Here is a 15,097-nt window from a genome sequence, read left to right as displayed (position 1 = left end):
AGGGAAAGGGTCAGAAGAATATATGTGAATAATGCACCTGTGTGACAGGCGGATTGAACAGCTTCACTTTAATTCTGTCCCCAATCTGCCTTCCCTAGGCTGTCTTCAGATTTCCCAACTGATTAAGGTCTGTCGCTATGTAATGGGTTCGTAACAGCTTTCTGTCTGCTTTTTTATATTTCTGTCTAAGCTCCAAAGGCTTCAAAAGTAAGCACGCAAACAGACAGGATGGTCTGCTCAGGAGTCTCTGCACTCAGTGCTATTCAGTGAGTATTTGAGATCTCCTGAAATCAAGTTGCCCTTCCAGCATCTGCCAACAGATGCCCGAAGGCTTTCGGTTATTGGCAGTTGTGCTCAGTTATGCCTAGAGAAGGTTGTTTCTGGAGTCTTGATTTCTTAAAAAAAATAAAATATCTCGTTCTGCTGTTCTTATATCATTTGTGAGAGGAAAATTGTCTGTGTATATAGGCAGAGCTGAGCAGCTCTAATGCTTTAAAATGTTGCTGTAGTATTTGCCTGGTAAGGCGCACGTGTTTCAGATGAAGTGCCATCTCCCCATCTGTCTCTTACCGCGTGGTGATCAAGCCTCCTGGTTCTCTAGTTGCCCACTCTTAGGCCAGCTGACCTCACAGTCTCTTCCAAAACTGACTTTTGTGACAGAGGACTTGTCTAGGGAGATGGTGAAGCAGTGAATCCCACACATGAGTCTTAGCCTGGCTTTGCTGCTGAAGCGGGTATCCAGGTAGGACTGCTCATGGAAGTTGAATTTCACTGGAAGTGTAAAACAAAACCAAAATAAAACAAAGTCCTGTACTAGTTTAAAAAAGCTACAAAGGACAAACAATAATCTATGCAATTCTTGCTTTCCTTCTTATCGTTAAGGTATAACGTGGCCACCTAACATGCTGGGCCAGTTGTAAGTGCGGTAACCCCTGTCAGGTGCTGACTTCTTTTTCTGTCTGTTTGTGGGGGGAAAAGTTAGTTTAAGACACCACATCTGCAGGTGGTCTCACTCTTTCTGCGCTAGGTGGTCTGCTTTGGTCCCCTGGGTTGAGCCACCGAACGTAAGAGGTTGGTAATTAATCCTGGCCGGGATCAATTCGGTTCCTGCCGGTGAGATAAGTTTTGAGTGTGTGGTACCTGGGCTTTAACAGTGGCACCCTGTGTTTTGGAGGGGTCTGTGGGCTCTGCCAGCTGGCTGCCGAGGGGCAGCATCGGGGCGACTGAGGTCTCGCCTGTGCCCGGCCACGTGCCGCTGCCCCATTGTCCAGGCTGGCGGTTTGGGACACCGTTTGGCTGTTTGTCAAGGGCGAACAATGCCCTGTCTGTAGGGGATTGCGTTACCGTAAATAACGTTAGCATAGCATGAAAAATCCCTTTCAGGTCAGCTCCCCCACAAGCGTTCTGGCTGGGCTGTTAGCAGCTTCTCCCGCCCCCGCAGACCCGGCTGAATGGGCAGTGTATTTGGCTGATTTGGGTAATGCTATTCAGTTTTGATGAAAGCGGATAGCAGAGCTTTTACTGTCCAGAATCCTGTTCATGAGCAGCCTATTGCTAGAGCAGCAAAGGACAAAAATACCCATTAGCTAAAGATCAGCTCCAGTGTCTACAAAGCCCTAAGGGAATAGTGCTCAAAATAATAGGGGCATACGAGAGCTTGCTTTACCGTGTTCCTGTCACCACTTCTTGGGATGGAGAACCCGATGCGCAGATTGTATGATACGACCCTGATGGAGGCCAGCATTTTGCTTTAATCGGGACCGCTCCGTTGACTAGCGTGCACCGTATGGTGGCCAAAACACATGCTTCTACACCGTGTCTGTGTGGTCAGATGCAGGCGGTCCGGCGCTCCTGCTGACTTGGGCTGGGTGCTTCCCATAGTCTTGTGGCTTCCAGACAGGAGGTGGCTGGTGTCTGGTGGCTTGTGGCACAGGGGTGGCAAGGCAGCTGCCTGTGCCTGGCTGCGCAGGCGTGCTTTCGGCTGCTCGCCGCTGGAATACAGGTAGAGCTGTGAGCAGGAACTGCAGCACAGGAGGAGAGCGGAGCTCCTCGTTCTCAGACGCTGACAAATGCCATATGGTGCAGGGGCAGCTACAACAAATCCTGAAACAGACAATTACGGGGTAATCTGTACGTAGAGGAAGCTTGTTCCTAAAGTCTTGCCTGCTATGGTTTATACCCTGAGGCATGAGGATTTTTATATTTTACTATTTTTCCTGCCTAATGCAGCAACTCTCATTATCCATGTGAAAGTCTGCACCTGTTATGACTCCAGCAGGCTGCCAGCATCAGTGGTATCCTGTGGCAGGGAGTTAATTAGGTGGTCTAATAAGAATAAAGAAGAGTGTTTCATTAGAATAATTTTGGGTACGTAGCCCTTTTGTATGGTCTTTGTACGAGGCTGTTTTTCTGTTGTAAGATGGAGTTAAGGAGAATGTCTGACTTACCTTCTCCATACCACAAATTATTTTGTGTACTTCTGTCTTACATACCTTTAAAATTGTTCCCAAGCTTTTTAGTCTCTTCACCTCTAAGACTTCCAAAACCCCCTAGTAACTTTAGCAGCCGTGCTTTTTCAGTCGTACCTGTTGAAGGATAGAGTTGAGGGAAACTGGGAAGCATTCCAGTGGAACACACACTGTTGATTTTCACGCAGTGTTGTAACGCCTTCAGTTTTTTTCACCCGTCTCCATGGTCAGAGTGTTTCAACTGGATGTAGCCTTTAATTGAGCACAATGATTCTCAAGCCTGCGTCATGAAATGCGTGTCCTTTTTTCTGATTCTTTGTTGAAGCATTTTTGTAGACCTTCCACAGTTTTGGCCTATTCTTAGTAATTTCGTAGACTTAGCACAAAGCAGTCATTATTCTGTCTGTGTAGTCTGAATTGTCCTCTGAAGTGGCCACTTTTATGGATCTTGGAACCCAAACTTTATAACTCAGGGCCATACGGATGGTTCATTTCTAGAGGAATAGATGTGCCCTTCTCCATTTCATCTTCTGGGGAATGAGTCTTTTTTTGTCCTGTAAAGCTTCTCCATATCTCTGTTGCTGTGGGAATTTATGAATTTTGCTTGCTAAAAAGAAGGCAATGAATAACAGTTTGGTTCAGCTAGAGTTCCTGAATGTAGTCTATATTGAGAGGTTATAGGAGGAAGAGGAATTGGTGTGGTTTTGGGGTGGGTGGGTTGGTTAGTTGATTGATATTTTTGGTAGGGTTCTTTTTTGTTTAAGAGTCAATAATTACCTTAGAGGCGCTCTGACTTTGTCAGCTGCTGGAGTGGGGATGAGGAGGAGAGGAATTGATATAGTTGTGAGGAAGGAGGGAAACTGTTGAAAGGAGAATGTGGCAGCTCCAAAGGGGATGCTACAAGAACTCTTCCTGCGTAGCACAGGCAGTGTGAGCCCGTGGCCGTGAAACACTGTGTTCCTCACCCTCCTTGTCTCTTTTACAGATCACTGACTCAGCTGGGCACATCCTGTATGCCAAGGAGGACGCCACTAAGGGCAAGTTTGCCTTCACCACTGAAGACTATGATATGTTTGAGGCCTGTTTTGAGAGCAAGCTTCCTGTGGGTAAGTGAAGTGAAAGGTCTGTTGGCTGCTTCTAGCTTCCCAACAAGTTAATGTAGATATGTGGATTAGAGGCGTTGGCAAAGTGATCCTGAGTGTGGTCTGCAGAACCCCGTTTGACTTTTAAAGCTGATCTTTGGGAGGTTGTAGGCAGTCTCACTGCAGAATATCTGCTGTCGGTGTTGCGTTTGAAGTTAAGTAATTCTCTGTGGCTGTAGTGTAGAGCACTTGGGTTTCCTCTGAAACGAGAATCACGTGTTCCTCCTGCGGAGGTCATCACATTTGTAATGAGTGGCAGTACTGGGGAGCAAACCATACCTCTTTTGCCCTTTGCATGCTTCTCCCCATCTTGCAGTCGAGCCAGGGCAGAGCAGGATGCCATCATCTCTAGGTCTTTCTCCCCAGCTGACCATCTCTTCCCGCCTGATGGAATGTCATCTCTCCACAATGTGTACTTGGCAGGAACCCCGTGTTAGGTTAGCAACCATTTTCTGGGTTTGGGGTGTGTGCATATAGAGAACGTGGCTTCAGTTTGCACCCACAACTGCTCCCTAACTGGTCAGTAAAGGAAAGGGGAAATGAGCAGGACGTCAGCCTTGCATTTGTGCTGCAGGGATGGTTGCCTAACGAGCACTGAGGCCCGTTTCCTGTGAGCGTGACGCATGTGCTGCTTTGAGTGGCTGGGCTCAACTTCAGGACAAACATGCTGAAAACGGCCAACACGGGGGCTCTGGCCGCATTTGTGGTGGCATGAGCCACCACACGAACATAAGCAAGTTTGTAGGTGCTCACATCTTTCCATGGTCACTGTCAGAGTTCTGCTCCCTGGACCTGGTTCTTCTTAGGTCTTGTCATAAAAGATCCCAGAGCATTCACAGAGCAGTCACTAGCAGCATTCCGCATATCTGTTGAAAGCCAGCTTCTGCTTTGCTGTTCTGCTCCATGTATAAGATACAAGTAGTTTGCAAGTTGAATAGAACCTTCCAGAAAGAGAAGGCTGTCGTCTTTGCTGGGATTGGGAGGGATCTGGCTTGTAACACGTCTTATAGTATTTTACAGACAAGACAGTGACTCCAAATGCTCAGGATTTTGCTTTTATTTTACTCCAAAGGTAGGACTTCCAAATGCTCTTTAACGCATCAAGACATGCAGGCACTAGTGATTCATCTGGGAGTCACTCATCCTATTTACTGTCCTACACCTGGGTATTTGGGAGGTCTCCAGACAGTCCCACAAATCCTTTCATAGCTACCATGTGATCACATGCTGAGGTGGGAAAGGCTTCTTTCTTTAGTTGTGTCTAGACTCTTATTTTGGTGCTTGCGACTGGAGGTTTCTTGCCTAGACTGAGCCCCTTATAGCTCTTTTGATTGTAGCAAATGTTTGTTCCCTGGCTCCCTTGTATTTTTTGCAAGTTTGTTTTAAAGCGTATCAGCTGTCAGTGCTGATGAGGATAAAATATTTCAAAGTGCAGCTTCTACCTGGTGACCAGTAGTGGTGTGCTGAGATGTCAAAATCTAGAGCTGTTCAATTGAGCAGCTGAATCCTCTTCTGGAGGCTTTCTCTTTGGGGGGCTCTAAGCTGCCATATTTTTTATTTTTTTTTTGGACTCAGACATCCCAAATTCTAAAGAGAGAGATGCTGCATGATGAGTTATCTCCAGATTTCCCATACCTGTGCTGGAAATCAAGCAAATGTTAAAGTAAGGGAGGTGGCACTGTGAGACTTGATCATCTGCAGGACTTGGTTAAGGTACTGTGGCAGAAGTAACCACATCACAAGGAAGTGCCTTGTTTCCTCTATAAGGTCAGCATGGGAGTGGGGGAACTGACCAAGCACTGTTTTATCCTTACATTTCTCTTTAAAGGTTGGGTGGTTTTTTTCACAGTCTCATTATGTAAGTGGTCAGGACTTGTAGTGTGGCAGCCAAGGAGGATATTGGTGGAGTACTGGAAGAGAAAAACTGTTGGTAGAGGAAGCCCAGAGCCGTTGGGACCTGGGGGGGTCTAAGCAACTGGGATTTCTCAATCCTTAACCACAGAAATGAGGAAGAGGAAGTGAGAAGGAGATCCTGTTTAGAAGGTCCATCTTATCAGAGTGGAGAAGTTCTTGGGGTGCTTCTTGGAGCTATGGGTGTTTGCGTGGCAGGTTTTTTTCCCCTCTTGCAGGGTGGAAGGGCTCACTCTCGCACCATATGCTAATCTCTGAGAAGAACAGCCTGTCCTGCACTACATGCTCCCCTGTAGGGCTCTTCCTATGTAGCTAATCTTTGCCTCTTTGCTCTTTCTGTAATCCTTCTCTTCCCAAACTTTAAGAGTGTTATGGCTCAGTTTTTCCTGGAATTCCTGTGGGAAAATTTTTTTGATGTCCACATCAGCCATCCTGTTTTTCCACTGACTTTGCAAATTAGGAGCTCCCCTAATCTCCCAGGAAACAGTTCTATGCTCATGTGAGATGACCTCTTGAAGACCTCCTGGGGAATGTAGGTGTCAGATTACTTCAGGATCGTCGGGACTTAACTGTTTTCCTCTTTGCTGCTGATCCAGTCTGCTCTAGTGAGCCCATGCTGCAGGAGGGGCAGGGAGTTACTGAGGATCTGATGAGCGTGAAGGGAGCTGCCTCCTGCCTTGTGCTCAGGAAACTTGTAGAAGAGCAGCTTGAGTTTTTCCAGGCCAGTCCCTGACAACGTTAACCTCTTGCAGGATGTCTGCTTTCCATCCCTTTGCACCCAGCAGCTCTAAGTTTTCTACTTTCTTACTGCTTCTTGGCAGCTTTCCCTTCCAGCCTGACAAATTAATCCTTCCAGTTCTGTTCTCCCATTCACTGGCCTTTTCATCTTTCTCATCTCTTCCTGGAAGCTCCAGCTCTCCACCCAAGTTGCTGTAATTTAAAGAACGTTTGAAAAAAAACAAACAAGCTCTCACTGGACTGCGTGCTTTGAATTTTCTTCTGCAGCTACTGTTGGCTGTCCTACCTGCCAGTCGCCAGGCATGCTGGTATATGTATGGCATAAGTGGTCAAAACTTGTGGTTGGAGAAAGGAGCACTGGGTGATCGTATGCAGTCTGTCTGTTAAAGAACAGTGCTGGGATTTGAGTTTGTTTTTACAGTAACTGGTCTTTTATAAGAAAACCAAAAAATTTCATCCTAATCCTCATTTATTCATTGGGCACTTACATAGCTGGGTTTGAATTTTGAGCTCCTGTATCCGTCAGGAAATTAAAGAAACAGTTTGTAGTTGGTATGGACCATATTGTCAGTAGGTTATTTTGTGTTCTGCTAGCGGTAGAAGGTGGAGGAGGTTCTACTTTGGTGTTGAAGAGCTGCTCAGTGTGTAGAGAGAAAATTTGGGGATGTTGTACTGAAGATCTGGAGTATGTTCCTAGCTCTGACTGGAGTGACCCAGTGTAACCTGCACATTGAATTTGTGTGTGGACTGAGGGAACGTCCACCTGGCAGCCTCCTGAGGCAAAGTGTGAGTATTGGATGTGCTCCTGGATAAAGACTGAAATTCATAGTATAACTGAATTCAGACCTTGTGTTTTGCTGGCAGCCAGCTGAGGACAAATGTATGCCCCAAAGTGCTGGGATTTGGGAATGTGTTATGTACAGACGTTTCCTTGGTGGGTGGTATAGTAGAATATGATATTTGAGTCAGCTGACGTGTAACATTCTTTAGGGTATCTTATATGCCTGTTCTCTCTCTATTTTTTTTTTTCCGCCTCTTGTGAATGTTCTCAGATGTGACAGTTCGTAGCAGTTAAAAGAAGCTATTAGACATAGGTGTCCCTAGCTTGGAGGCTACAGCTTTAAAAGATACCTACTGTGCTGTTGACTGCAGCCTTATCCTACTCGCTGTTTGTGCGGCTCCAGCTGGCAGTTCTCTGAAGTGGCGTTTTCCCGGCTTTAGAAGCCTCCTGCCATCTTGGGGTTTGCATTAGCAGTGTGGGGCTCGGACATCTGAGCTGTTCCTTCCCTGAAAAGATACGGTGGTAAAGGGATTGCCTTCCCCTCTGCAGATACTGCAGCGTGCGAGGGTCAGTAGTCCCCGTATGCCATATTCCTCAACTAGAGCAGTGTACCTTCTGCTTCTTTGAATGTAAAATCATTTACAACCCCAATAACCTTGACAAGTTGCTGGTGCACTTCCTGCTAGGAGGAACGTGGGCTTCCCAGCTGAATATTTGTCCCTCTGGTGACTTGTCGTTTGCCAGGCTGTCTCACAGCAGCTGGTATTCATCTTGTAATCCTCTGCAGTTTTTACAGTGATTTGCATCCTACACACACTTAGCGCTTTTAGTTACAGCTTGTTCTCATTATCTTTGGGAGGCTCTCCTTCAGCCAGGATTTATTGTGAAGTCTCTGTATTTTTAGGCTGGACTGTGCTGCCTCCGCAGTTAGCTGCAGACATGGAGGGGAGGGGAGGGATGTTGTGAGTTCTTCCTCAGCAGTGGGGGGAGCGGGTGATTTCCTGGCAGGCTGAATGTTTCGCACAATGAATCCTTTCATTATGCTTCCAGGAACAGGGAGGATGCCGGACCAGCTCGTGATCCTGGATATGAAGCATGGAGTTGAAGCAAAGAACTACGAGGAGGTACGTCCCCTGGCTGCCTGCACTGCAGGCTCCCCTTTCCCAGCACTCACGTGATGCCGTTTGTAGATCTGGGGCTCGTGATGGGAAGCTGTTTTCCCAGCGGTGATGAAAGCCTGTCTGCAGTTTATAATTCCAGTGAAGCTTTGTGTGTTAAAGCAGGAAAAAAACCAAACAAACATCAACTAGAACTAATTCTGTACTCTGGGAACTGGAGCCTCATCTGTGAACTTCTTTGCTAGGACAGCATGACTGGGATGTGAGTTGCCCCGCCAGTGGAGAGCATTTTAGGTTAATATCAGATCCTCCTAATGGTCAAGTTGCTCTGTTACTGTTCTTACCTTCCTGACTGTAAGATGTACTGGCTCAACAGCCCTGAAATGGCGCTTGTGCATTTCTAAGAACTGGCAGTGTATCAGTGTAAAGGTGTTTGGCAGAACAGTAGCTGGCGTGAAATGGGTGTTTGGTTTGAAGGCGTGACATTGCAAATAGGCCTAAAGCCTAAAGGTTTCCATCTTAGGAGGACATAGCTTTCTTAGACCCAGGAGCCAGCTGTGTGGAATAGCAGTTGCTCTGTGGCTGGGACAGTCCTGGCTGGTTTGGTTTGGATGCTGACTTTTGATGGCTGCTGCTACTGTGCTTTTGCCTCACTAGAATTGGGCAGGGGGATTGCTCTGGCGGGGGGGTTGGACTAGATGATCTCCAAGGGTCCCTTCCAACCCTGACCAATCTGTGATTCTGTAATTTGGGGCCAGGTGGCCCCCAGCAAAGAGCCTGTGCCTTAGAAAATTACAGTTGTTGGTGGAGAAAGATTCCTGCAAATGATTGCTCTGTCCACTGTATGCAACAGTGTGGGAGATGCCTGAGGGAGGAGAGTGGGTAGCAGAGGAGGCTCTGTATGGTGCCAGTTAGAAAATGAACAAGTTTGAGATGGGCATGCTGGAGTTTTTATATCCTTTTGAGCTTTGGACTAGCTGGTCCTGCGGTGGTTTAAGTCAGTCTAGAGCACATCCTACGTGGAGAGTAAGAAAGTGCTTGAGGTCAGGGAAGACCAGAGAGATCATTGCTTAAGTCAGTCTAGAGCACGTCCTATGTGCACAGTAAAAAAGCACTTGGGGTCAGGGAAGAGCAGAGCAATCGTTAGGCCAGCTGTCTGGCAACCAGCTGATGAAGGATTACAAGATGTTGAAATCTTATGGAATGACCACTGAGAGCGTTAGTAACTGGGAGGATTATGGTGACTACGTTTACGGCATCTCTAAATACAACCCCGCAGCATACTGTGAGTTACGTTACTGTAGTGCTGCCTAGAGACATTGTCCCTATGCAGAAAGGTTCTGTTATGCCCGTGTATCTACGTGTTCACTGGTTGTACTGATACAGCTGTCTTGGAATAAATGTAAATATCCATTATGCTCGTCAATGTAGTTAGATCAATGGAAAAGGTCCATGAACAAACATGGGAAAAGAAGAATTTAGACTTGCAGTCCCACCTGATACCACATGCAGATCTTGTCAGCTCTGGCGAGCATCCTTGACTTGCGAGGACCTCTCAGAGTGGCAGACTGTGTCAAGCCTTGTTGAGCAGCGTGTCTGCAAAGGACTTAGGCTGGTTTACTGTTTGTACAGCTGCTACAGATGTTTAGCCACGCTGCTTTCCAGTGTGTTTTCTTTTTTTGATCCTCTCTCTCCCCAGGTTGCTGTAGTATTTGTGGGTTTTGACTGGACAGGCTGCTGTAAGGCCTCAGAGGGGAGGACTGTTGTTCAGGTTTCTCTCCTGGACTTGCTGCCTTTTTGAGCCTTTTGCTTGTGATGTTCATCAGCTATAAGGTACCCGTGACCTGTCTTCCCCCCAAGTTCTTCTTGTTGAACTGCTGCAAGGAGACTTGACGCAGGAAGTTGAACAAGGGTCACTGATACTGTTGTGCTTGTGCAAGGATATATACAGTGAGAGGAGGGGTGAAGTCCAAGTCTGGCTCCATGAGCTTTCATAGATCCAGACATTCTTGGAGGAAAGCAACTGGGAGAGTGAGCTGAGTTAGAAAACCTAACTGCATGGTAGCATCATACTTTAGTTCTCTAGGGTAGGGAGGAGTAACTTTCTCCATTCAATGGGTAGAAATGAAGGGAGCGAAAAGTGAAAAGACTTTTCAGAGGGCACCACGAAGGCTTGGTGATCTAGGTTCCTTTCCAGATCAATTGATGCTTGTCAGTTCTTGGCTGTAGCATGTCTCTTTCTATGCTAGGAAGAGTTAGGCTTTGACAAATCTTTGAGTGGCCCCTCAGAAGTTCAGTGGGGTTGTGGTCTTGGCTGTTCTGGTGGTCCAGGTGTTCCTTCTAGGATGATAGTGTTCCACCATCACAGGTACTTGGTCAGCTTTTTACAAAATCTCTTGGAGCAGCGGTGCATATTGGCCTCACTAGGAATGAAAGAGGTTCCAGGATGTTTGTCTCAGAGTACGTACAGGACTAAAGTAGCTATCAGGTGTTTCTAGCTACACCTATTAAGAGCAGCTGAAAGGACGTAGGACGGAGCAGACAAGCCTTGTTGTTTTTTTTTCCCAGTGGAACCTTTATAGCCTTCTGTGAATGAGGAGAAGTACCTTCCAGGAAGATGCGGAGCCATTCAACGTGGGGTTAGCTTGTCAGTGGAGCTGCCTGAGACCTTGTGTGCGTTACAGACCTGCTGCTGTAGCTGTGCCAGCAGAGTCTGGGCCATAGGCACTCTTACACTGGTGCCAGTTTTTCAGCAAAGCTCTGCTGGCCGATACATGTCCAGGCCACAGGGTTTTATCAGTACAACCTATTGGCTAGAAAGCGGGAGGGGTTTAACCTCCCATTTCCTACCCTTCCTCACAAATGCACTCTGAATTGACACTGCTGTGCTGGCAGAGCTGTAACATACAGCTCACCTCAGCATAAAAATCCTCAGATGACTGCTTGATGGCCTGCAGTTTGCCAGGATACGCGTGTCACATGAAGACCCTTCAGTGAAGTGGCTGATGAGCTAGCACTGGCCTGGTCACGAGCATCCCTTCAAATGGGCTCCGAAGCCCAGGCAGCTGCCTCTGGAAGCGGTGTTTTGGGGATGCCAGCACCCTGGGCACCCTGTTGCCGGCCTGTCGGCATCTGGACCACTGAGAGATGTCCTGCAGCTTATGTCTGAGTAATCCCGTGTGGTGGCGAGACCAGTGGTGAGCTGCCGGTGCTGCAGGTGTTTTCTGTAGTGCATCTCTCTTCTGCTGGATTACTCAGGGGCATGGCATCTGACCTTCATGGTGGGGTCCTGTTGCTTGTTGGTAATCATAGAATCATCAAATGGTTTAGGTTGGAATGGACCCTAAAGATCATCTAGTTCCAACCCCCCTGCCATGGGCAGGGACGCCTTCCACTAGACCAGGTTCCTCAAAGCCTTGTCCAACCTGGCCTTGAACACCTCCAGGGATGGGGTATCCACAACTTCTGGCAACCTGTTCCAGTGCCTCGCCACCCTCATAGTGAATTTTTTTTTCCTAATATCTATTCTAAATCTACCCTCTTCCAGTTTGAAGCCATTACCCCTCGTCCTATCAAGCACTTTAATAGTGACAAATTCTATGCAAGAACCAGAGTTACCCAAACTCTAAGCTGTAGAAGTGGCAGGAATTGCAGTTAGCTTCCTTTGAGCAATGTCCTTGTGTCACAGATTTTACATAACGTGTAGTCGGGTTACAGCCAGGACTCGGGCAGGAACGTGTTTTTACGCATTCAGCTCTGAATAGTTGCTGTTCTGGACTGTGCTTTATAATTGAATTTCCCGTGGATATTTCTTTATGGATACAAGTCTGTGACTTGTAGGATTGTGGGTTGCATGATCTGCACAAAAATGATGTCCCGTAAAACCAGCTTTTATGAGGGAGGTCTGTGTTTCTTTTTCTTTCAAAGTGGCTCCGGGAGAGCTGGTCCCGTAAGTGTTCCAGCAGCGCCACCTGGTGGCTTGAGGCAGATGGAGCACTTCGTAGCGGCATGGTCCCTGCCAAGACCGTGTGCTGCTGCCCTTGAGGTTATCAATCTTAAGTGATAAAAGCCCCGAGCTCTTGTCAGTGGAATCAAACCGATACTACTGGGAATTGGACTCCCCGGGCTTTCTGGGGCATGTGGCAGCAGTTAGCAAAGTGAGTCTCGGTGCGCCTATAGAACATCGTATGCGTATGTAAGTTAGTCACCTGTGTCTCAGTCTGTGACTTCTATTCACTGGAGGTTTAGTCATGTGGCAAGCTCTTCTACCCACTCCTCAGAAGCCAACTGTGAATAAGCTAACGTTAGGCCGAATAAGGGAGAAATGTGCTTGTATGCATACAGTGCTCCTCCGTTGTGTAGGAGGCGTAGTAGGAAAGTGTGTTTCAGAGAACAGGTGGGAGAAGTGGTAGTGTTTTATGCAATGGTAGTTTCTGGCTTGTAGAGGTGCTTCCCTAGGGGAAGGATGCCCCAGATCTGCAATATCTGAGGAGGAGTGGTTCAAACTGACAGTAAAAACCCATGTGGGAGCTTTCGGTTTTGGCTCAGTGATTGCATGACTCTTCTGTTTTCTAGATTGCAAAAGTGGAGAAGCTGAAGCCTCTGGAAGTAGAATTGAGGCGCCTGGAAGATCTTTCAGAGTCCATCGTTAATGACTTTGCCTACATGAAGAAACGAGAAGAGGAGATGAGGGACACGAACGGTAAGACACCGTGTGCTCCTTCAGAGGGATGGAGCTCTAAGACCCCTTGCTTCTGCTGAATGTGTTGTTAGGACAGCATTTGGAGATCAAGCAGTTACAGCAGTCTCTGCCTGTTCTGTTCCTAGTAGGGGAAACGTGCTGATATTTTTCTCTCTTTAAAGCAGTCACTGAGTCTTGTGTGTCCTCTCTCTAGAAATCATTTCTTTCTGTCTCCATTCCTAATGTGAATTACGCTGTACCATTTAATGTTGCCCATTAACACAGTTTCGCCTTGTTCCTTCTTGTTATCCTTCTCATTGTTCCTGCTGCTTTTATTCTCAAATACTGCCGGTGCTTGGGTGCCCTGGCCTTCATGCTGTATGATATCTTGCTTTTGAAGTTTCGCAGGGGTGGGGAAAGAAAATCCTGGGAACTTTGCCCTCTTGAGGCGCATACTGTGACTCCTGTACAATGGTTTGTTGTCTGTTTCAGAGTCGACAAACACCCGGGTTCTGTACTTCAGCATTTTCTCCATGTGCTGTCTCATCGGACTGGCTACCTGGCAGGTTTTCTACCTGCGTCGCTTCTTCAAGGCCAAGAAACTGATTGAGTAAAGGAGCAAGTCCTCCTCCCCCTCCTCTCAGACCCAGCTGGACACCGCTGGGATGCAGCCTTGGCCCCCTGGAGCCGTCTCACAGATGATACCCGCTGACTGGAGCTTTTCTGCAGGAACTTGGACCCTAAAGGGGGAGGGGAGCCTAAACATTAGAGGCAACGGGGAACTTGTGAAATCCTGTTGGAAGTTGAGGGTGGGGGAGGTTATGATGGGTTTGGGGATTCCTGGGGCAGCGATTAAATAAAAAAAAAAGAGGAAAAAAAAAAAAAAAAAGAAAAAAGATGTTTCCATGACAGCTGCAGCAAGTTTTTTGCGCTGTCTGTTCTCCTTTTATAATCTTGGCTTGATGATGTCTCCCATCTGTCTGTGACTGTAGTGTTACTCTGAGCCACTTGACCCTGCTGAGCTCTTTAGGTGCCATGCAGCTGGCAGCGGGGCAGAGCCAGGCATTCCCTGTTCTGGCCAGCTGGGATCTAAGCCTCGTGCAAACAGAGGTGAGCACAAAGCAATAGGATTCATCATTCCAGCAGGGCCTGAGGATAGAGGGGAGGTCCAAGGTTTGGTCCCTGTGGTAGACCTCTGTGTTTCTCCCTGTGGGAGCTGGTGTCTTTGTGCTGACAGGTCAGGGCACTTGAGCATAGGGTGGTTCAGCCTGGAGGAAGGGGGAGCCTTGGAAGGAGGGCTTGGGAACGTGTTTGAGCTTGGAAGGGAGAAGCCTGCTTTGCTCAGATAAGCTGTCCAGCTTTGGCCCCGCCCTTGCTCCACGTGTTTGTCTGGGATTTGCCTCTCTTGTTCTGAAATGATGCAGTGGTTTTCCTGCAAGCCTTGGTCAGGGATGGCCTTTTGTGTAGCCAGGAGGCCTCAGTCAGGTACAGTCACAGAGTGAATAGGAGCAGGTTATGCTAGGAAAATTGTTTTTACACAGAGCAGGAGACTTCTCTCATCTAACAGCATAGCGTTTATCCAGCAGGCAACTGGCTGAATCTCATTTTCTGAGACCTCAAAGCAAGGTGGGCTGCTGCTCCTGTGAAGCATGAGGGCCTGTACTCTGTGTTGAGGTCTGAGGGTGCAAGGGACGCTTTGCAGGTTGGCAGAGGAGTTGGAAGGATGTGGATGAACTGAAAAAAAAACAAAACCAAAACAAAAAAAAAGGCAGTACAGGGTAGGAATAGGCTAATTCTATGTCTGGGGGGAGTCTGAACTGTGCCCTTGATAGAATTGGTATTGTCCTATGCGGTACTACAGAGAGACCGAGCAGCTTCTCAGTGTTCCTCAGCCATCCAGGTGGCATGATGTTAAATAAGCCGGGCTGGGGGGGGAGAAGACAGACAGGTTAACTTCCTGGACTTAACCTGCTGCGGTTTTCAGGCAGTGATGAGAATTCTTTCACCTTCTTTGCGTTCCTTCAGAGCCAATGGTTCAGCGGCACAGCATTCTGGTGTCATGTGCCTAGACACTTCTGGCTAGGGAAGGGGTTGTCATGGCCCTGGGCCCGGCCTGCCATTTTGAAAAAAGCATGGTTTTGTAACTTCTGACCTGAATCTGATCTATTGCTGGGAAGGAAACGGTTGTCCAGGGTGAGGCAATGGGAAAGAGGATTAAAAGATGACCTCCTGTCATCTAAATACATCAGTACTTTGCC

At 47.5% G+C, this 15,097-nt stretch overlaps 1 protein-coding gene across 1 annotated transcript in view; it reads left to right on the top strand.

The window, feature by feature from the left end:
• TMED10 (transmembrane emp24-like trafficking protein 10 (yeast)) overlaps window positions 1–13,701 on the top strand; it is a 27,173-nt gene extending 13,472 nt beyond the window's left edge. The window contains exons 2-5 of the mRNA XM_009887041.1: window positions 3,404–3,574; window positions 8,091–8,164; window positions 12,734–12,860; window positions 13,332–13,701. Of these exons, the coding sequence (XP_009885343.1) occupies window positions 3,404–3,574; window positions 8,091–8,164; window positions 12,734–12,860; window positions 13,332–13,453 (494 nt within the window). The 3' untranslated portion in view covers window positions 13,454–13,701. The remainder of the gene's footprint in view (window positions 1–3,403; window positions 3,575–8,090; window positions 8,165–12,733; window positions 12,861–13,331) is intronic.
• Window positions 13,702–15,097: the final 1,396 nt, after the last annotated feature.

Source organism: Charadrius vociferus, unplaced genomic scaffold (assembly GCF_000708025.1).
Source record: "Charadrius vociferus isolate BGI_N301 unplaced genomic scaffold, ASM70802v2 scaffold14, whole genome shotgun sequence".
Classification (NCBI taxonomy): domain Eukaryota; kingdom Metazoa; phylum Chordata; class Aves; order Charadriiformes; family Charadriidae; genus Charadrius; species Charadrius vociferus.
The sequence above is the reverse complement of the archived record's forward strand: the minus strand, read 5'-3'. Positions and strand labels throughout refer to the sequence as shown.